The sequence below is a fragment of the Amphiura filiformis genome, chromosome 4 (assembly GCF_039555335.1).
Source record: "Amphiura filiformis chromosome 4, Afil_fr2py, whole genome shotgun sequence".
In the NCBI taxonomy this organism is placed as follows: Eukaryota; Metazoa; Echinodermata; class Ophiuroidea; order Amphilepidida; family Amphiuridae; genus Amphiura; species Amphiura filiformis.
This window is the reverse complement of record NC_092631.1, coordinates 72,689,938-72,713,787: the sequence shown is the minus strand read 5'-3', so window position 1 is coordinate 72,713,787 and position 23,850 is coordinate 72,689,938. Positions and strand designations below refer to the sequence as shown.

Here is a 23,850-nt window from a genome sequence, read left to right as displayed (position 1 = left end):
AAGCACCACTTCCTAACATTTATTCATATGCTTACACAAAAAAGGGATCAGTAAATACGACAGAGAATAAACTTAAGGACGGATCTGGTAGGAATGAATTTTGAGATATACTGAAATGCTGTAGGTTCACAATGTGATTGTCAAATTGATTTATTTCCTGGCAAAAGTGATAAAGTGTAATAAATAAATAAAATAAAATAAATAAAATAAAATAAAACCTTTAAAAAATTGTCACAAACAAAATTAAAACTTCTTCAAATAACTTCTACACAGAAAATCATACAACTAACGAAAAGTAGATCTACGAAAAAAGTTTAATTCACATCCATTCAATTTGCTAGATTTCTTTAATACTGATTTCACAAAATTTATATGAATCTTGACCCAATTGTCCAAACTGGAGTATGTCTTCAATATAAACTGGATGTGTGCACTCCCCACATGTGCAGCAACACAAGTCATGGTGACATTCAGCCTTGGTAAGCTGGTGACATTACACCATTAGGTGTCCAGTTCAAGCCTTGCACTAATTATACAGCATTAACGTTCACTCACTTATGGCAAGACGGTGACAAATATAATTTACCATGGTGTACAACATAATGACGGATTCTGTGAAGATAAAATTCAATGAATATTCAAACAATTATCACTGTATTATTTAGTATACACTTGGAATTCAATATCTTCATAATTATCTTTACATCAAGGTGATCATTATGTATGACCCGTGTAACCTTATAATCACAATTTCACATCAGTGTATTTCATGACAGGTGATCACAAATTAATTACAAACTTAAAACCAACCAACAGATCATGCTATTAATATAAATTAATTTCTTGCATTTTTTCCTGCATTTCTCTTTTTTTTTGTCATTTTAACAATAAATTAAGAACAATAAATTTAGTTATCAAGTAACAACAAAATCAAGTTAATTCACAAAAGAAAAGTATCATAAAACTGGGACAATTCTAAAAAATATTGGTAATATATTGTGATTACCACATAATGATGAATTACTGTAAACCATCCCTCAGTATTTTGCCCTCTACAGGCAGTATAACACACAGGGATGGTTTATAGCTATATCGGATTCATCAGTATGTAAAAACTACAATGATATCACTGAATAAAGCCTGCATCAAAAAGATTAATACCCATCAGTTTGCATTGCATGTGGACAAGACACATCCAAATGCTAACTTAGATCCACTCTGAATCAACTTAATGACATCGTTTAAACTACAAATCCTTGCATACTGTAAGTGGATGCAATGGGCTATTCTATTTAAAATCCACACTACCCCTGTGGAAGATTTTGGAAATATCTTCCACAGAGGAAGTATGAATTTCAAATGGAATGAACACATTAGGCAGATTCATTTGAATTTCACACATCCTCCGAGAAAGATTCAACTTGAATCTTCCACTAAGGGAAGATGAGTTTCAAATGGAGCTGTTAATGTGTTCATTCCATTTGAAATTCTGTGGAAGATATTTCCAGAATCTTCCACAGGGGTAGTGTGGACATTCAATGGAATAGCCCAATGTTGCATTTGGAGAATCCTGTCCTATCAATGCAAACAAATGGGTTCCAATCATCATGATAACATGTAAACTGCATTTTATGCATTGACTTCTTCTGTATGAGCATGTCCATTTCCAATCTGTTCTTTAGGAGGAACCGGCGACTGCCTTGACGGCGTCACAGACCGTGTTCTTGAAGGAGTTTTACGGGGACTCTTAGGCGGACTTGGCGTCCTGGTTTTGTCCTTGGGAGAATCTTTATCAACAGGGCTGTCTGCATTATCCGACTCTTGATTTGACTCCTCATTTGAATCTTGATTGTTACTTTCATCTTGATTAGTTGTGTGATTATCAACTTGACTTTGTGCTTGATTCTCTTCCTCTTTATTATCCATAGGAATGTCTTCTGGTACTTCATCTGTTGCCTGATCTTTGTCTGAATCGGACTTGATATCATCGCTTGAGTTGGTCTTGTCTGCTTCTTCATCGTTTGTGTCTTGCGAGTTTCCTGCTGGAGCTGACATGGATCGAACACTGGATGAAGCACTGCCTCTGTCGCTAGAATTCTCCTTAGGACTTGGAGATTCTGACTGTTGCGGAGATGGTGACTTGGCTTCTGACTGTTGCGGAGATGGTGACTTGGCTTTCTGAGTTTCATCTGGTGATGTTGTTTCTTTTGGAGAGGGTGGTTTTGGTTGGAGTGGTGATGATGCTTTTGGACATGGTGATCTGTCCTGTTGAGGGCTCTGTGGCTTGGGGGATGGTGCTTCAGGTGAAAGAATATCAGATGATACCAGGCTAGGAGACCTGGGCAATTCTAAATTGGGAGAAGGTGATTTACTTGACTCTTGTTTTGGTAATGGAGATTTTGCCTTATCTGTCATGAAAGCAGGGGATTGACTAGAATTGGGACGGTCCTGAGGTGGGGAGGGATAGGGGAGGGGATTTTCCTGAGGTGGAGAGGGATAGGGGAGGGACTGGGAGGGGGATTTTTGGTCCGGGGTAGCTGGTGGAGAGGATGGTTTGATGTCTTCATCATCAATGACTGGTGGAGGGTCGCTTGTCTCCAGATGACTTTCGGGACTGCTCGCCGTTTGGTGATTGTTGTTCTGATTTATCACTGGCTCCTCCTGTTAAGCAATGAGAAATAGACAAAAATGGTTAAGTTGGTATTTTAAGTGATTTGCTCCACATTCAAATGAGAGAAAATACAACAAAGTCACACATCCTTGCACACTTTCGAGAACAATTTGTGTGTCCTCGTTTGGTACCTAATGCACATGCACACACTCTTGCACACATAAAAACAGACACACAGATACTGAAGTAAAGCCAATAGATGCAGATTGGTATGTGTGAACATATGCACAAACACACAAAATACAAGATTAACAAGATTGCACAAAATTTGAAAAGAGACTACAAATAAGACAGATGCATATATGCAAATGACACATGCAACCCAAAATTATGGAACATATATTACTCTTAATTTTATACACATACATTCCTATTTGGTCTGAATCAAATATGCTATGTAATTAAATCATTTCCAGTAAAAATACAAATCTTTCAATCTCGCCAAACAATGAGTCGAACTTAACGCAACTTGTGCTGAATGGATATGTGTGCAGCTATTATCAATCCTTGATATAGCATAAATAAAATGACGTCAGTACAGTAGGTGCAAAACTTAGTGCACTGTCACATTTTGAGTGCAAACCACAAACACTTATACCAGCAAAGCCACATCCTGCCTATCAAAATGATGTGTGAAATTTTACGTAATAAACATAATTTTCTGACACATGTAAAAATCAAAGTCGCCATTGCCAAAATACTTAATGGGTTTATTTGTACTTTTTATAACTAACTACAACTATTATCCTAATTTTGATCATTTAATTCATTTCAAAACATTTTTATCTTTATTCTGTTGAAATGGGTTTTTTTTATCTTATGTCATATTGTTGTCATGATTTTTCAACACACAACACATCTAATTATACACCAATTTCCAACAGAATCTATCCACTGAAATGCAACAGAGATTGGTCCAATGATTTTCACACAGCCAATTTACACAAATTGACTGTACAAGAGAGGGCAGTACACCACATCACCATGTTATACCCTAGAGTGCTTACACTGAATGAGTGAGGGCAGTACAATGTAAGATGTCAAGTACATCTTGCCACAAGGATTAAAACAAGTATAGTTTGCACTGTCTACTGTGTTTCCTTTACCGAGTTTTAAACAGCACAAAAGTCAAAGGTCAATAGAGTTAACTGGCCATAAAACCCCGTTTGTCTAGTATCTCGGTAACCAAATATAAGAGGCAGTGTAAACTGTTGTTGTTTCAATCCTGTGTCACAATGAAAAATTTGGGTCTATTTAAAAAGAAATTATCTAGAGCATTTTATAATTGTGACCCTGTCAGGTTTACCTTTGACATTCAACATTTGTGACTTATACCTCCCGAACTGTAAGTTGTAGATAGTACACATAGAAAACTATACTTGTGACAAGTCAGAGAGTTTGATTTGCATTTTATAGTAATCCAAGCATTTTCATTTTTACCCTTGTATTATGGATTTATCTCCCTCATGGAGTTAGCTCAAACTTTTGAGAGGGACATAGCTCAATTTATTTTAATTATCTCAAAGAATCCTCAATTATTCTTTCGCTGCTCTTGTGGTCACTAAAACCCTAAATATGGCCCTATCAGATTATTAAACAATTTGGCAAAACTTCAAGACATTTCTACAATGACACAAAGAAGAGAATTTCTACTTAATCCATAAAAAGGTCCGTATTTATGATTTGATACAGACCTGCCAACCTACCAAAGTCAGGAAGAGGGACATTGAGACCAAAACCTTGTACATGCACAGGAACAGGCAAATTCAAAGAGATGAGGTGTGTGATACTTTCAGTATTCAGAGAAGATTCTGCAGGTCTACATTGATCACAATTGACTAAAGAGAATGCTATAGCAAAATTTTAAAGTGAAATTTCCATCATTTTCTGCTGTTTTTACATTTGAATTTTCCATCACTGAAATTTTCAGAAAGATGGACTGTCCCTCTTTTTCACTTTGGAAAACCCAAAATGAGGGACAGTTGGCAAGTCTGTTTGATATCCAATTTTGCCCCCCCTCCCCAAAAAAAATCAATTTTTTTCGATATTAATTTTAGATATTTTTTTTTTCAATTTGAAGAGGGAGACTGCTGCTGACATGTTAGACTATGCCATAGTCGATTTTTGATAAATAAAATGTTATTAATCATGATGAGCGCATTCAGTTGAACTTCGAAATTATACTGATATTTAGTAGGCCTACATCAAAATACTAGTATAAAATGGTTATGAAAAAGTTTAGGCTATATAATTATATTTGTGACAGTAAAAGTAAAGTATAGGCCCTACGTTGAGGCTTATATTATTGAATGCAACATATCATAATGGCATAATTATAACTGTGATTATAATGACACTTCAATACTGAACAATTCTAATTTTAGAATCTGCCAGTTTATTATCGACTATGGACTTTCACTTTTAAGCAGAACTTTACACACTGTCAATCATACTTGTTTATCAATAAAATCTAACCACAAGACTAAGCATGGTGGTACAATACGCGCTAGATGCATACGTTCATCCACCAGCACAAAAGCGCCGCATTCCCTAGATAGTTGTGTACCATGTATAGTTATAATGGTACCAGTACGCGTCGGGAGGATTTAAACAATAACGAGGTCTGGGCGACCTATCACAAGCCAGATTCATTTTTAAAGATGCATTACATCATCACCAATTTTAGTTAGGCCAGAAATTGGCCTAACTCTCAAAACAAAGTCAGTAGTCCACTTGGGAAGCTAACAAACAGAGGGCGGACGGTGACTGAAAAGATCAGTTGTGAAAATCTATCAATTGTGCACTCATTAATTAAATCAGAGTTTTAAGCTAAAATGTAATAGCCAGAGTAGTGCACAATTGGCAAGTGGACTACGGAGAAGTCTACTGACATGTCCACGTCTTGTGTCAAAAGCTATATACATGGCTATATTTAGTGGTGTACATGAACAATGAACCAACAGCCTAAAATCCTAAAAGTCCAAAACAACATGGACGTTGTCCTCGATTCTACAAGAAAATTATTCATTTCATATGTGTTCATTACTAAGTTAAGTCAGCTTTATTGAGTCAAAACCATAGATTAAACTGGAGAAGACAGACTCTGCCATATTCATATTACTCATGTAGGTATACACATAAAGCATAAAGAATTTTAGTGCTTGCATGATTGTGATCTGCATGTAACGCAACACCACCAAACATTTGTAACACTTGTGTAATCCAATGATACCAAAATTTGTTTCAATTTAACCTTTCAACCAAAAAAAAGAGAGCAAAATTAAAACAGTTGATGTTACACTTATTTTACCCCCATGAGTGATAATCCAATATGGCAGCTAGATCACACTTCTCCAGTCTATTTCAATGGTGAACGCAGATTTGAAGCTTTCTTTGACACTGATTTGCTCCTCATCAAGCAAAATAACTCACCAGGGGAAGATGGCTTTTGATCTGTGTTCTCTACATCAAATGGTGAACTTTGACCTGTGTTCTCTACATCAATTGGTGAACTTTGACCTGTATTCTCTACATCAAATGATGACCTTTGATCTGTGTTCTCTACATCATTTGTGAGGAATGCTTTGGGCTGTGTAGGTGCACATCATATCAATGCAAAATAACAAAAAACATAGCACAGGCAAATTATATAATGTTCAAGCAATCATGCTATCAGATACTTTTTCTATCACAGTGCAAAAGAAGCAGTGCATCAAATAGCAAATTTAGTAAGGAAAAACACAATAGCACAGCCAAATTGGATACTAAACAAAACAATCATGCACTTTGTTGCTTTCTTTAAGCAAAGCAAAATAATGTAATAATGTACAAGTGAACATGCAATTTGGCTGGATGTTTTTTGTTATTTTGTGCACAGATACAGCAATATTTATGAATTGATTTTAATGACATAATGTGAAAACCACAGAAGTGTACTTAGTAACCAATGACAGCAACTATACACAGATGTTAATCATACATTTAAAACATGCAATTTAACAAGACATGTCATGATGATTAGCTCTAAATATAGGTCTATCCATCTAATCATGGTCTAATGACACATCCTTGGAGCTAATTAATCATCTCAATGGTAACGAGATGACATAAATGGATCTTTTCATATATTTTGCGTCTATAAGCAAGTCTTCCAAGATATTTTGTTCAAATTTAGTTCTATTTCATTAACTTATTAATTTGATTATTTTATTTATCACTTTTACTTTATAATTTAATATTGTGTGATTTCACAAAAAGTGGGTATGTCTGTATACTTGTAGGTTTATTTTGTTTTGTGTGCTATGAGCATCTTTTTTTCACAAGTTCTTGTTATTATCATTATAACCATTTGAGCTGATATAATTTTGCGATTAATATTAAGCCTCCATGGAAACAATTTCCTTTAATAATGGCTCATTATTTCATAATAAATGATATGTGTCACCAATACTTGCCAATAATTAGAGTGTCAATGCAATAAATATTTCACAAACAAACTGTCAAATTACTCACTGGCAGCTTAATTATCTCCATTATTAGTTTTTATTAAATTTTCTTCCTTTTTCCTGAGGTGGAGAGGTCTAGCTTTCTTTCTTTATTTTTTCTTCCCAATTTCATTCTATAGCAATCTTTGAAGTTAGCTTGAACCATTAAAGATGTTCAGCAGGTATCTGAATTGATGATTACATATTGAGAGCCATTAAAGACTTATCAGGCCAAAATATTTTGAATTCACCAGGGTTTCAGTAACTAGTAGCTATGGATGTTAACTACACAGTTGATTGCATAACATGTTAATCATGATCATTGATAAATAAACGGAAAAAATACTAAATTTATCATAATTGAATTTAACTAAACAGAAAAGGGGAAAAATTAACAAGTGGCGTTACCAAAGTAATGTCTGTACTACAAAGTGTGCAAGGTGTTAGCAAGAGACCCATCCACCTGTTTTTTGGACGGGCAATCTCAAAATTAGATGGATCGGAAAATCCTCAACCTGTCTTATGGAGCAAGTCTTTTGGATAAGCAATTTTTAAAAAACATGTCTGCTAAAAATCCCTGGAGATAAATTTATAGTCAATTTCCTTTAAAAATCTAAAAGCCCCTAAATGCCTATGCATTATCGCAGTCGGACCGTAGGGCAACAGTCGCCATTTTGAGAATGCAAAATATGAATAGCCGTAATTCGCCATGATTTTTTTATTCTGGCTAAAAACCCTTGGGAGTTTAAAGCCCTGGGAGTTTATAGGCATACTATAAATTCAAAGAGAACAATGTAGGCACACATACGGAGAGTCATCACCAAAGAATAAGTAGTATTAAAACCAGTTAGAAACCATGCAGAATACTTGTTATCAAACAGACACTCAGTTACACAAATCAATTTAGTACATTACAGAAGACAGAGTTACCACATTACAGAAGACATAGTTACAAACAATATCTAATCATAAGTACATTGGGTTTATTCCAGTTGAAATCCAGACACCCCTTATTAATCATCCACACAAGGAGTATGACTTTCAAATGGGGTTACCTGAATGAGTGACACCAATTTGAAATCTACACCCCTGTGTGGAAGATTAAGGTCATGTTGTCCATAGGGGGTGTATGGATTTCAACTGGAATAGCCCATTTAGTGCAGTATTCCAATAACCATTACATTATTTTTGTAACTATATCTGTTTCAATAAAGCAAGTCCATACCAGACTTCACAATTCATTTGCAGTGCACCAGTAAGTACCAAAATTGGCTTGACTCTCTAGTCCTGTATACACACAGCACCTGTTATATGCACAGCTATGCATTTGTGAAATTTGGTCTAGATATGGTATTTTTTTGCACATATACATGAAATGGTTTGCAATAAAGAAGAATTCAACCCATTCCCATAAAACTAATATATAAAGCTGGAAAATAAAGGTAGGAAGTTCAAACAAATTCATTAAGGAGTCAACATATCACAAAATGCCAGTGGTGTGTTTACCCACACTGTTTTGCTGAATGCGTAAGAAATTCAGATGTTGCATATATTGAATTGATCGGAAATTTTATTTTCATGTTGTCTCACTTTAAACAGATCTATTACAATGGTTTTATTATCAAAGTTCATTTCTTTTCATTTCCATTAATTTGATTAAATTTGGTTAATATTATGATCAAGCTGTAATTTATGAAGTGCTAAAAATAGACACCTATTATAGGCAATACCGACCGATTACAAAGGCTTTTAATTCGGCAAATGATCTGAAAATGGATTTAATTCTTCTTCAAGGTCGCATGAAAGGCTATTCTGAATTGAACGCATATTCAACCAAATTAGCTGGATGAGAAATTAATTGATATGAAGCATGCATGTCATATGACCTGCATTTTAAAGCAATACTCTCTCCAGCTTGATGTGTGTGAACCAAATCCACTGTAAAGACCAACTGGTGTTGATGAGAACTTCTCATGCACGCAATTATGCTTAACCTCTAGATACCCCCACACACCCAAAGCATATGTTAGCTTTGTGAAACTTTATATCTAGATAGATTTATTTCACATATCAGACTGGATAGAGTATAGGAGCTTTGCCAAACCAATTATCCTAATGGTGGTTAGATGGCGGGTTGATACTGATCAGTCAAAAGCCTGACTAGCCAATAATTTGAACAGTCAAACATCTGTCCACACACAGGGAAACAGATATTTACTTCACCAGAGGAAACCTAAATCTACAACAATGTATGCAACAGAGATCTGTGAATCATTGCTAATATTTATCACTGCAGCACCAGAAATGACAAGAATGAGCAGCCTCTGCACTTCCTAACTCGCATGTCTTCAAAAACTATCAACTTTCTTGTATAGCAAGTATACCTCTAACACAAAGTATTTGCTGCATGTGGACGGTGGATCTACTATGTGGACATATAGAGCAATTATGTTAACAATGGATCTACAATGATATGAACTGTATATACCTATCTACCTAATACACCCCTACAAGCCATTTACCTCAAATCTAATTTTCTTACTAGATAACAAGGAATTTTGCAACTCAAATTTGTCCTCTACTGATAGTAGTATTTTGTAATATAATTTCAAACTCAGCCCTACAAGTTCAACAGCCCAGCTAGCAACTGAATGTTTCACACTTGAAAACATTTTACACATCAAAAATAACAAAAATCTGGTTAATGAACAATACCGAATAACCAAACAAACAATCAAAACAACAACAACTAACTGGATAAAAAGTTCATCATGTAACACCTGCACACTTCCATTTGCATAAAGTTAGACTTTTGTAGATATTAAAGTAGAAACCACAAGAACTAAAAACCACTCTAAACAACTGCAACTGTTCTTTTAGACTCTAACATTGTTAAGAACAAAACATCATAACTGCACATAGTTGTAAGATGGAACTAACTAAACAATGAGGTCAGCTCTGCTATTAGCTGTCAACTTGTTAACTTGCAAGACTAAGAACTAACATGTTCATTATGCCATGACTCTAAAGCTACTAGCATGGACGCTAAAATCGGCTAAACTGCTATCACCTACAAGTGCCTGCCTTCCCTACATACCTAAATGAAACCACCAAACCATCGTTGTCCACCAGCTACCCCGGCCCCATACACTACTGCTTGCCACTCACTTGCTCCTCCGACTCCACGACCTTCTCCTCCACCTCGGGAGTCTTTGATGGCTTTGTTTCTTTCTCATCTTCATCTAGGAAGTCTTCTTCCTCAACCTCCTCTGCTGCCACCTGATCGATGGGAAGTTCTGTTTTTGTGTCTTTGGAGTCTTGTACCTCGTTGGCATCTTCCACTTCATCTCTCTTCTGCTTTGCTTTGAATACACTGTTTGGATCTGTGATGATGAGATGGATAAGATGAACATTGTTAAAATCAAGCAATTAGCGACCCCTTTACATGTGCCTTACTATAGACCTTTATTTCTTCTCAGATGACATCAATGATCAATCAAATACTTCACCACCACACATGATCAGTGACCCACATTGCAATGTGATCCCTGCACCTAGTTGTCAGCAAACATTTATGCATTCCTTATGTCATTATGAAAACCAATGTACTGTATTCATTTCATTAATCGCCCAGGGCGCTTCAAACATCATTTTGGGTGGGCGCTTATTTTTGACATTGTTTACATTTAATTGCAAATGAAAACAATGGCCCAAAATATTGATTTAAATTATATTGATTCCCTGTTTGATGTGTTTCACGAGTAGTTGGTTCCTGAACATAATGATGGGATAATATGTGTAGTAAAGTTGCTGGATGGGTGCTTATAGGGGCCTGGCTGGTTAATGGTACGAATATGGTAAAAGAAACAAATACAAAAACTGGCTGTCAAATAGAATCACCGGGAGAATCACATTTTGTTTCCATTTCTTTTGTACTCTGCATGGTCAAATGGTACAGGTTTTATTAAAGTTTTGTCACAAACTAAGGCGAAGGGAGACTACACCAAGGAGCGAGCAGAAGAGAAAATTAAGCAGTACACGTTTCCCCCTTATACCAATATCAATTAATATGAACAGATGGCATCATTGCAAAAAGACCACACGGGCCTTCTTATATCACTCTCACTAAATTTAGTATTCTTATGTTCTCCTAAAAATTATGGTAATGATAAAATGTCTTCCCAAACATTTTGATTTTTGACTGACACCAGGGGCCTGTTTCACAAAGCCTTGCGATCGATCTTACAACTGATTTGCAACACATAAACCCCTAATAAATCAATTGTAAGATTGATTGTAAGTCTTTGTGAAACAGACCCCAGAGCTTGTATTTTGCAATGTTATGTAGCCAGTTCAAAACTTATACAACAGTCAAAAGGATGTAGTCAAATAAAGTGTGTATCATTTGAGATTTTATGACATGATTTTGCAGAAAAACAATTCTAAGAACTCCTACACATGTGGTTTTAACAGATTTAATTTCTCTTAAAATAGACACTGGCTAAATAAGATTTATTATCATGCCAAGTTTCATTTGTCTTGTGTTCTCACCTAAACCTGATAGGCTATTCCATTTAAAAGTCACATCCCTTTGAGGAATTCCATCCAAATTTAACAGTTTTAGCAATTCCATTATCCAACAATTTTCATCCACAAACAGTGGAAAAGTAGTTTTGGAATTTCAAACAAAATGTCCCCCATTAGGCCAAAATTGTGTAAAATCAAAGTGGATTTGATAATTTTCCAGTTTCAGATATATTAAGAGAAAATGAGTACAATAGTACATAACCATGTCATTCAGCATTGGCATCTTCCACAGGGTGTGTTTTTTTTCAAATGGAACAGCCTAATATGACAGTAGACCAAAGTGCAATCCATCATAGAAAGCTATTCTTGTGATTCTTTTGTAGAAATACAACATATAGCAGTATTGCAATTGGGTTTTTTCACAGAAATAATATTCTAAGAAATTCAATCACATAAAAGTCTTACTTCTGCTACAGAGGTTGTAATTCTCAACAATTCCATACTTGAATGTGCCATTATATTTTGCCAGTCAAGGTTTAAATAATTCTCAACAATTCCATACTTGAATGTGTCATTATACTTTGCCAGTGCAAGGTTTAACTCCATGAGAACTACCTGCCTATTGGTCAAAAAGAAGTTTTCCTTATCAATTGGACCAATCAGCAACATTGTTAGAATAATTTCACCACACAAAAATTGGGGTGAATTATTTGCAAAGCTCCATTCTGATTGGTGATTAAAATGAAGATATCATGTAATTGACCAATTAGAGGCAATGTTAGATCGGCAGGTAGTCCTCAGAGGGTTAAATGACTATTTCATTTTGTGTCTAATTAGTTGGACAAATGCCTTTTTTTTAAAATCATTACAAATTGCCCAAATATCAAGCAAACATGTGTCACAATCTGATCTAATCAAAGTCAGTAATAATGAAATTGAAATAGGCAGAAATAAGAAACAAAAAACAATTAGAAATATAAGAAACTGAACTTATAAAAGATTCCTAATTTTGAAACAACTTCAACAACAGCAAGCTTAGGTATTAATGTTAGGTAGCAAGCTTAAGTTAGCAATGGTAATAACGATATTTTCAACATTTAAATTTTTCCGACTTTGGTTTGAATGGATCAGATTGTGTCACATGTGACCACAAATGCCATCAAAAATCTGCCCAAGATAGTATTCTTGAAAGGCATTCTCATAAGTATCATGCTTCATGTGAAAAAAACCCACAAGATTGCACCACATCTTATAATCTGCATTTGTCATTTTCAGTCATGCTTCTTATTTTTCCTGTAGGGGTGCTTGCTGAACACATTTTCACAAGTGCCATCTTTCAATTTAAACATTAAATTTAACACATTTAGGATATTTAACAAAACTGGACAGTACTGACCATCACTGTAATCCAATGATGACTTGTCTTCAACTGACGACCTGTCTTCCAATGATGACTTGTCCTCCTCCTTCTCTCTACTTCTCTTCACCATGGTAGGTTTCATCGGTATATAACCTTCGGCTTCCTTCTTAGGAGTAGCAGCTTTCTCTGGTGGCCTCCTCTTCTGTACCAGTGGCTTCCTAGCTGGCGGTTTAGGTTGTGGTTTGCCAGTCCTGCCTGGGGGAGGTTTTCTTGCCTGAATCAACAAAATGACAAGAGAATAAGTTGCTATGTTTATAAAACGGGCGACACTGGAACAAAAGTACTGAGGTAGCACCAAAGAGTACCTACTCAGTCATGTTTGTGTCCTTCATAAAGGACGAGTAGTGTACCTCCGGATAATTTCGCTAGGCGCCTGGCAAACTGATTCAAAGGGCTTTGTTGTTTGCGTTCTGTGTGTGCCACATTATGCCCAAAATGGGTGCTTAAGAGTGTGCAAACCATTGTAACACTCAAGCTTAAAGATGCAAATTATTGTTCAATGTCAGGCTCTTGCCGAAAAATGCTGGTAGTACACTCTTTGCCCTTCATGAGCAACAAACAAAAATGGCGGCTTAACACACACAGTGTTGCACTTGGGCAAATTTTTAGCAGGCACTCTTTGACTATAATCTATTTGAATAAAAACGAACTGGTGGTATCCTTTTTGATATGAATGTCTGTTCTCTATTAGTTTGATTTACACTAACTGATCAAATCGTTACCAATTGAGTGTCCTAGAAATAATACATGTATGCCCTAGATCTGTGCACATGCGCTTTACCTTGATGTAAATAACTTTTAAGCTATTTGGGTAAATTTTCCTCTTTGAATCGCTATAAAATTAAATTTGGCTATAAAAGAATAGAAATAAAGGTTGCTGCCTTATCCTTCACCCCCAAATAATGTGTCCTTGGCATTACCCTTTAATTTATTTCTTAAGTAAAAAATTTCCAAAAATACCAGATTTTTTCAGTAACTTTTCCAACTGAAGAAAATGTGATGTTTCTAGCCACTTAAAACAAACATACCATTGGAGGTCTGGGGGAAGACTTCACTGCTGCGGTCTTAACTTTTGGAAGCTGAATCACCGGCCTTAACCTGCAAAGTAATACATGTCATAATAATGAAGATAAGATATGGAAACAAAGGAACACAGAAATACTTGCAAAAAAGTCAGCAACAGTTCTCATCATTGGATTTTATCTTTCCCTACAGAAGTTAACACCACAGGAGTGAGCTTTTGATACTCTTCCATGTGCCACGATCACAGCAACTGACTAAATAAGATGTTAGGTCTTATCAACTATAGCTTGTCAAATGACATGTCACATTGATTGACATGATGAAGTGTCAGAAAGCAAGTGGTTGAATCATGGGAGGGGAACTTTATGTCAAGGACAATAGTAGAGTAATTAATTTGACCAGAAGTCCTATTGACAAAATCTATTCTATTGATTCACAGTTTAATTGATTGAATTCATTCCTTTGTCCCTTTTTGAAGTTGCCAAATTAGAGTAGATTTATACCATGCTCCACGAATATCTTTGCAGAACACCTTTGTGTTCATGTCAAAAATCTACTTCTTGCCCTGTCCCACAGATGTTCAGCTATTGACTGACTTTAAATGTTGCCAACATCAGTGTCATGTTGGTGTTGATCTTGCCTTCAAATTTCTCCCAGTTGCAACAATGCACACTTAATTACAAGACTAGATAAGATAGCTCCTGGTTGAAGATGTTTGGGTATAGAATCCATGGCGTACAAAAGAAGTTTGACATGTCATTAACAATTCACTTTGTTGAGAACACAGGGCTTAACATTTTCTCTAGATTCAGTTGCTCTGCAGGTGACACTCAGTAGAGTATCAAAAGCTTAGTCCTCTGCTATTGACTTCTACAGGGAAAGATTCCAAATAATTACCAACTAAGAGCTCCAAGTATAAAAACATTGTCTTTGAAAATGTGTATGATTATCTTGCACATTTTAACAGACAATGATCATATTTTGAACAAGACTGCAAGATAAGACAAAATTATAGCTAACTACTACTTCTACAGATTCATTGTTTTGACAATGAACCTTTTGTGACTAATACTTAAATTGCAGCGTGCAGACGTGTTCTCACAGCAAAAAGCATTCTGATATTGTAACTATAATGATTGCAATCTACATAAAATGTCCAAGACAAATTGATTCATTTGGACCGATGGATGCGGAAAAAGAGACCTGTACACCTAGCTATTCTCACTGAACAACATCTTTTGAATAAGAAATTCAAATTAAATCCTACTGAGATTTTGTTGTTAAGTGCACACAAACTTCCATATTTATCATATCATTTGTGTCACTTCCACCTGATATTCCACATTCATGTAATTTTGTGTGAAAATACAAAAGAGGGCATCTGTCAAATTGCTAACGCAAACTGCATCATTTCGGTCAAGTGGAATGGGATTTACGATTTGCACATACTTAATGTTCGATTTTACTTTCATCTCATTCTTGACAATAAGTAGTGAGCAAACCATTATTATCAAGAATGAGACGCACTCAGTCTGAGTACACAGAACACTAGGATTGTGCTTGTTATTTCAGCAGTGCTGAATCACAACAAAGCATATTTAAACATACCTGGTTATTAATTGTGTTTGATCGGCTGTTATGTATGAACACTTGGTGTGAACATACTCACAAGCATACATATTAAATACACATGTCACATACAGAAGTTTCTTGGGACGCAATTCGCCGAGGCAAAACATTGCGTTTACAAAAATAAGCAAAAATACCTAAGCAAAAACAACATATTTCAATTCACTTTGGACAATTTAATATTTAAGTGAAGTGTTGCATAAGATTTCATGTTACACATTTATGTGACCAGTTCAAATCTCTGTGGCTTTTATGCATCGTCTATCAACATGATCAAGTTGAACGGCCAGGGTAAGGAGAGCTCAGATCACGTTTTTAAAATACACATATCATCCAAATAGTGTGAATTGTTTGATTATTGTTTTTTGCATTATGATTCAGGTGCATCATCATGCACTCACAGCTGCCTCATGTAAATGAAAATGTTGTATTTTTTTTTAATCCGGTAAAAAAACTGTAAAATTGATGACATTCAAAATACTCTTTTTAAGTTTACAGAATTTTTACTTTGAAACTTACCTTCTTTATTCATAAAAACATAAAATAGATATTACGTTTCATGACATTTTGACTAAATTTGAAAATATTGTAAAAAGTAAAATAATCTATTTTAAGACTGTATTGTCGTATTCTGCTATTACTATTGCCATAAAGAGAGATGGCATTCAAATAACTACCTACTTTGCACGAAGTGCCATGTTAAAAGGAAGCCAAAGAAATATTAAAACTAAAATGAAAAGAAGCAAGCTTAAAGCAGAACCAAACTGAAAGTGTTATTTTGGTTAAAGGCTCACTGCAAACCAGAAGCAAAAAGTAGGAAAGCTATCGAGGGAAATCAAAACCAACCCGTATGTTGTGTTGGAAGGAACCCGCCCAAATATGAAAAGTACGCCTGAAAAGGGAGCAAAGAATAGAGAAGAACATAATAAGCATTAGGTTCAATTTAATCCCACAACAATTAAATAAAAAATTAATCAACTGAAATATTTGAACAATAATTAATACATGTTCCCAACAATTATAGATTTTTAATAATTGTTTCTGTTGTTGATCTTATGATTATGACCAAAAGTTATTGTAATGTGTTTAAAAGGGAACAAGATTTTCTAAACTTATAAAAAATTGAACAAGCAGCTCAGGTTGTACTAAAATGCACTTTCCCTGTAAGTTGTATTCTATTTGTTTTTAAAAACAACATACAGTGTAAACGCTCTTTTTTAGATTTTTAGAATATCATTTGCCATAAAAGTTAATTGTGATGGAAAGTCTGAAAATTGTTTTTTTTTCACTAAATAATGCAAGTTTTGGATAGTTGTTCTTATTTTTCAGAATTTGATGTCAAATTTATTAGATCTTAATTATAAACCCTTAAGCTGCTGATATATAGGAGAAAGATAAAAGCAGTTTTCATTGCAGATTTAGGTTTGCAACACCTGAAAAGAAGTAAGATTTCCAGATTATCTGTTTGCTTTGCAGTACCTTTATGTAAAATGTACATCTACATTGAATAAAATCGTTAAAAAACCCCAATATACCAGTCTTGCACACTCAATGATGTTCTTTGTTTATTTCTTCTTTATACTGGGTCCATATTCAGGGGAAAATTTAAGTATTCCCCTGTTCTTCCATATGGCCCATATGGCCCTAGTTCTCTTCCATAATTTGTTCCTCAATTCTAGTTTTTAGATGTACATTGATCACAACAGAACTGTTTTCTACTCCACATCCAGAGAATGTTAAAACAACAACATTGAGCAAGGAATAGTTGTTATACAACATGATGGTTTCATGTTCCAACAATTATCATGTGATCCGTTTTGAGTCATCCTTACATAATACCTCTCTGCACAGACTAATAACACTCGACCGTTTCTCATACATATTTGATATGTTGGACATCCCATGCCTATTATCTTACTTAACGTATAATTTCCACAAGCGGAGACATTCGTACAACACTTACGCTTTGCCGCCCCTGGGTGATACAATGTCTGTGTTTCCGTAGCCAACCTTGGCAAACTTCTCCCTGGCAGCTGCTACATACTGGCCACCCGACTCGATCTCAGACGGATCTAAGACCTGAGCGCCATTGAGATGATATAACCTGCAATTGATAAAAATCACTACATCAATCTTGAACATTAATTATATGTAGCAATAAACATAAGGCATTTCTGGGCAATTCCACTTCAATTCGGACTTGTCAGGAATCCCCTGTCCATTTAAATGATGTGTTCCATTTATGTGCATCACATGAAACTTGCACATGAGTATTACACTGGTTTGCTTCAACATAATACAGAAAAGGCTGGCCTTGAATGTCTAGCCCTCAAAAACACCACTTAATAGACAATGTTTCTTATCTAGACATAAAAGATCCTTTTAAGCCTTTTAGGGCAACCTTAAATTACATCTTATTTTACTGACTGGGACACATGCATGAAGCATAGAATGGGCTATTCCAGTTGATATACATACACCCCCTAAAAGACATGACCTTAATCTTCAAAACAGGGGGTGATGATTACTAGATCTCAAATGCAGTCACCCATTCATCAGGTAACCCCATTTGAAATTCACACTCCCTGTGTTGAAGACTAAGGTCATATGAGTCTTCCATTTAAGGTACATGGATTTCAACTGAAATATCCCAATAATATCATTTTCAGAGAAAAACCAATAAGGGACTCACTTTTGTGAGAATCCACATATCAGTTTTGTTTGAAACCAAGCAAATTGTTGCCTTAATGAAAGCCTAATAAAGACTTTTATAACATGACAACATGTAATAAAAATACCAAGCATTGATGAACACAGTTTGAAATTGAAATTTTGATCAAAAATATGGTATGATTTATAAGCATTTATATGGTGCTCTATACAAAGGACAGAATAAAGTGATTATAAAGTTCAGATCACTTGCTCCAAGCAGCAGACTTTCAATGCACATCTTGTTTGTACTTATCAGTAGCAGGATGGATTAGGGCGGTCATGAGTAAACACCCTACTCTCCCAAAGATGGAATACTCTCATGGTTCACTTACCCAATTCCCCCAATTTTATGTATAAATCAGTGGAAGTCTGAATTTAATCTACAGATGTTGCCAATTTAATTCAGACTTTTTTCCAAGTCAATCCCACAAAATACCACTTATATGAACTTGCGACATAATGTAGACAGGCGAGTCCCCTAAACGTTAGGTTTGCTCTCCCTATTGATGCAATTAGGAATCTGGTATCGTTTTATGTACACATTTTTCTATTCGCCGTAGAAGTGATGTAATAAGAAGATTAACTACCATAGTAATAGATGAATACAATTGTTGAATATATTGCCCTGCACCACAATGTTCACACGGTACTTATGCATTGAACCATAGATGTCAAAGAAAAAAGGATAAAGACCTGGATCGTAATTCCATAGAATATTCATATCATGTTGATCCCTCTCACCTGTAAGATTAGGGTCTCTGAAAAGAGTGGTATTGTATTCAATCTATGAGTACAGATATACACAGGTGATGATTACCAGTGGTATATAGCGTGGTTTATCATATGGGGGGCATCCACCATGATTGGGGGAACTGGGTCTGCTAGGGGGGCACAGGCTGTTTTTAAGAAATTTGCTTATGGGATTTTCTAAATTTTGCAATCGATTGGGGAGGGGGGGGGGGCACATGCCCCCGTGCCCCTATGATGCCACACCACTGATGAGTGCAACCTGTTTGTAGTGAAGGGGAATATATTCAAAAATTGTATTCATCTATTGCTATGGTAGTTAATCCTCATATTACGTCACTTCTACGGTGAATAGCATGCCTATTTTATTTTTTGTCTGTTTTACCTCTGCACTGCTTGGCCTGAGATGAGGTTGACTTTGAGGTTGACGTAATCGCATACAGTATCCATGTTGCCACGATGGCGCTTGTCAATAAGTAGTTTGACTGGCGGGCTCTTGTCATCTCTATTCCTATATACACTGTAAAATAAATTCACACAAATGATTAGGTCAAATACAACAGAGAAATAGTGATCACACAAAGAAATACCCACGATAGGATTACTGAGAATTTTTTTAATACCCATTTTCTTGTTTGACCTTTGTGCTTTTTAAAAATATAGTCTTTCTTCTTTGTTCATTCATAAACAGTAGGGCTTACAGAATTCATGATTATCTAGAATCTCAAAATCTGATAACTCCACTCCATTCTATTTGTTATCACTTGTTTTTGGTCATAATTATTCATTACCTTGGAGATGGATTTCATTTTCTCATCTCCTGATTAGTTCATTATACCTCTGTTGCCATGGCAACAATCAATTACGTCTACTGTGAAGTGGCAAAATTGCATGCACAGATTATGCTATTATAGCCAGAAAGTGGTACGTTTCATCAAAGTATGCTTCTATGCTAGTCCAAAGTCTGGTGTACATATTGCCAGTCACATATGTCTTATTACAGGTTCAAACCTGATCAAGTGTACATTTTTTTCCAACATTGAGCCATTTTCGAGACAAAAATTACTTCACTTGAGCATTCAAATGCTACAAAAGTGAACACCGCTGGGTTGGCTTGAATTTGAAGTGATTTGCCAACTAGAACATTTGCAAATTCATTACATTCACATAAATTGAGGTTTTAATATGGAACAAGCATAAGGGTGTTAATAAATGGTGCAAATGATGTGCATGAATGAAAGCAATTAATTCTATAATAAAGACTAAATTTGACATTTAACATTAAGGTCTACCGATAGAAAGTGTATTACTTTTATTTCTGCGAATGTGATCAAGGCTGTCAAATTAAAAAGCCATTGATTTAGATACAAATATGAGCAGTACGTGGACACTGGGGATGGCCAAGTTAACACTTACAGAATTTATAGTTATTTGTTACAATATTTTTGTGGTCAAAATAATCACGATCCAGTTATTATAATAAAATTTAATAAGGAGCAAAATAATAAAAACATAAGAAAATGAAAAAAAAAAGCCAAGTATTGCCAGGGATGTAGGGATTTCATCATCTGTAAGCGTACAAAGTATAAGTTCAAAATGGTAATACAGGTTTATGTCAATTTTGTTAATTTCAGCATGACTTTGATCTGAGTGGATCAGATCATGTCACATTTCGTTAAAGCAGACAATTATTTTGATTAATGCCTTGTACTAGAGGTTACAATGATAATTATACCCCGTTTACATTGGGCAAAAGTCATAATCTTGAATTACAACAGCAGATTAATTCGTTTGGTGGGTGTTTACACTACATCGACTGAATTCGATTTCAAATTCGCATTCACGAAAATTGAATTTGTTTGTTACCAGTGGTTACGGCAGGTAAATACGAATTCAACAACGTGTTCGTTTATATTAGTGAAATGTCATAATTAATGACGACTTATTCGAATTCACTTGAAATGAATGATGATGCAAGTCATCATTGGAATTATGACTTTTGAATTACGATTTATTACGACTGTACCTGTTTACACGTATGATACGAATTAAGTCGATTATGACTTTAGTGAATTCGATTATGACTTTCGCCAAATGTAAACGGGGTATTAGATACTTACTGAACGATTCTTGGTCCTTCTTGTGTTTTCCGACATCTGGCGGATACTTGTATTCTGTTATTATGAGCAACAGGTCTAATTAGCTGCAGAAAAAAATGAGGCAAAAATAATTTATGTCAATATGAAAAATCTTATGTTTTATTCTGTGTATTCAAATTCTTAAATTGCAGGTCAAACATATTCCAGGCAGGGCTCAAATTCAAAATACTTTTTTTTCTTGATTACGAGGGCTATTTTGAGCATATTCTACCAAAAGTGGTCCACATTATTTTGTACCTACATTGTATGTGTACATTTTTCCATTGACAAATATTTTTCATGGGGGTTAGTTTCCCGGGTTAGTTTGTGAAAATTTGGGAGAGGTTTTTGGGTATTGAACCAAACATAACCCTAAATGGGACTAAAAATGGTAAAATAAAAGAACCTAAAGACACAAGTTATAAACCAGGTCAAATAGTACGCCACTATAACATACAGTTGAGTTATGGGAGAGGTTCTTGGGTAAAGAACCAAAATAACCCTTTAGAAATGGAAATAAAAATTGTCCCCTCTTAAAATGATGGTTTTAAACTGGGTCAAAAACAATATCATGTACTGTCACCATAACCCATCAGGTGAGTTGGGGGTATAATGAACCAAACATGGTAAAAAGACCCCTACAGTCTGTCCACTTAGAAGTACAAAGTAAATAGACCTCGGAAACGCCAGGTATGAGAATAATTATTTCTGTGCAATGCTTCTTTGGCGCGCCAACTGCTGCGCGATTTGTACTTGCCGAGCGCACCATGCTCTTTACGCGTCGTGTTCGCGTGTGACGCAAAGCATCGACCCCGATGCCACAAATTTGGTTTGTACTTCTATGTGGACAGACTGTAGATGTAAAACCTAAAGAGCAAAAAAACCCAAAAAACAAAATGTCTACCCTTTATGACAAATTTATTTCATTTATTATCATCAGCAATTTGCGCTGTAACCAAGCATGCCCCACACACTGACACAACATACAAATTTACAATAACATAATAGAGCTATTTTTAAGCGTTGTTCTCATATAGTTAATGCTAAACAAGCACAGGTTTAGTTTGCTGATGAGACACATCCATCATACATGACATAAGTCAGGTAGCTTACTAATACTACAATAGCAAAATATACATTATGATAATACAGTTAAATGCACAGAATCATTGTGTACACTTTGGGTAGCTGCATGGCAATGAGGACTATACCAACTACCTGATAACTTGGATAGCTGCCATTTTAAGGTTTGAAAATTACACACAAGTTCCAAACCTTTTTCACCACCTCATTTCTTGAAAAATCAAACACTCCAACCCCCAAATAAAAAGTGTGTTACTTTTCCATGGAACTGCTTGCAAGATGCAATCCCCAAGGTGAGTTTGTAACCCCATTTGGTTGGGTACCCTAGCTGATCTAATGTATTCCTTAATGAAACCATCTACAATCTGACCAACACCAGTCCGCTGGTTGCCAGAGTCAAGATTCATCAACTCAAATTTCTTGGCCATATAATGCATCTTAAAGATGACGAGCCGGTAAAAGAACATGCCCTTTACATGGGATGAGGAAACCGGAACGGCCACATACGACAGTGTTCAAGCTTTGACTTACGTATGGCAGACAGAATGGAGAAAACTTAAAGTGAAAGATATCCTAATTAAAGAAACTGAATCTGACATAAAAAATGCATAATTATCAACTTGAAAATTTTCCCCATAGCACTGTACAGGCATATTTCTGCCCAAAATCCTCAAATTTGAGCGAAAAGTTTTGTTAAAAAAATAAGTCCTTCAAAATGGAGATACTTAGGGCTAAACAAAAAACATGTTGCTCTAGAGAAAGGTATTGGTTAGAGCAACATGTTCTTTGTTTACCCTTACACCTCCCAGTTTTGAAGGACTTATTTTTTAACAAAATCCATGACTTTTTCACGCCCTCAAAATTCTTAGGGGTGGGGGTAGCATATTGCAAGTTATTTCCTTTTCTGTAAATCTAGCTTACTTATTTGTTATATTACCATCTAGCTATTGCAATACTGAGCAAATAGACACTTAAAACATCCCTATAGCTCATACCATTGTGGAGATATGGCATTTTCAAATCGAAAATGAGGCGAATATTATACTTTTTTCCAAATCAATTGTCACCCGAACCCTCAACTTTGTACCCCTGCTATGAAGATAAAGAAATATATGGATCCCATTCAATGCTTTTAATATCACAATTATACCCTTGTTACACAATTAGCATAGAAAATTAGGCAATATTTGATAGTTTTCATGTTCATACACTCAGAGGAAATTAGCAAGTCAAATTTTTTGTCACCTCAAAACGGCCATTTTCTGCCAAAATTGGACCAAAAAATGATTTTTTTTCTCAAAATCAGTGAAAATTAAGGGGTTTTAAGTGCCAAAATCTGAAAATATGTGACATTTTACCCCTAAAAACATTTAAGTAATCAAGAATTTTGACTGTTTTCACCCCTAAATACTTTTT

General features: G+C 35.3%; 2 protein-coding genes across 3 annotated transcripts in view; both read right to left on the bottom strand.

The window, feature by feature from the left end:
- Nucleotides 1–214: 214 nt before the first annotated feature.
- Nucleotides 215–2,468, bottom strand: LOC140151382 (uncharacterized). The gene has a single exon (XM_072173700.1). It carries the CDS (start codon nucleotides 2,413–2,415, stop codon nucleotides 1,630–1,632), a length of 786 nt encoding a protein of 261 aa, XP_072029801.1. The 5' UTR covers nucleotides 2,416–2,468; the 3' UTR covers nucleotides 215–1,629.
- A 39-nt stretch (nucleotides 2,469–2,507) lies between these two features.
- The window catches only part of LOC140151381 (doublecortin domain-containing protein 2-like), a 38,992-nt gene continuing 17,649 nt past the window's right edge, over nucleotides 2,508–23,850 (bottom strand). The window contains exons 3-10 of one of the 2 annotated variants that reach the window (XM_072173699.1): nucleotides 21,334–21,416; nucleotides 19,599–19,733; nucleotides 17,718–17,858; nucleotides 14,131–14,200; nucleotides 13,079–13,316; nucleotides 10,324–10,538; nucleotides 6,104–6,260; nucleotides 2,508–2,661 (exon numbers count right to left, since the gene is read on the bottom strand). In XM_072173699.1, the coding sequence (XP_072029800.1) occupies nucleotides 2,570–2,661; nucleotides 6,104–6,260; nucleotides 10,324–10,538; nucleotides 13,079–13,316; nucleotides 14,131–14,200; nucleotides 17,718–17,858; nucleotides 19,599–19,733; nucleotides 21,334–21,416 (1,131 nt within the window). In that variant the 3' untranslated portion in view covers nucleotides 2,508–2,569. Of the gene's footprint in view, nucleotides 2,662–6,103; nucleotides 6,261–10,252; nucleotides 10,539–13,078; nucleotides 13,317–14,130; nucleotides 14,201–17,717; nucleotides 17,859–19,598; nucleotides 19,734–21,333; nucleotides 21,417–23,850 lie in introns of both variants that reach the window. The other variant, XR_011858934.1, reaches the window with a different exon arrangement.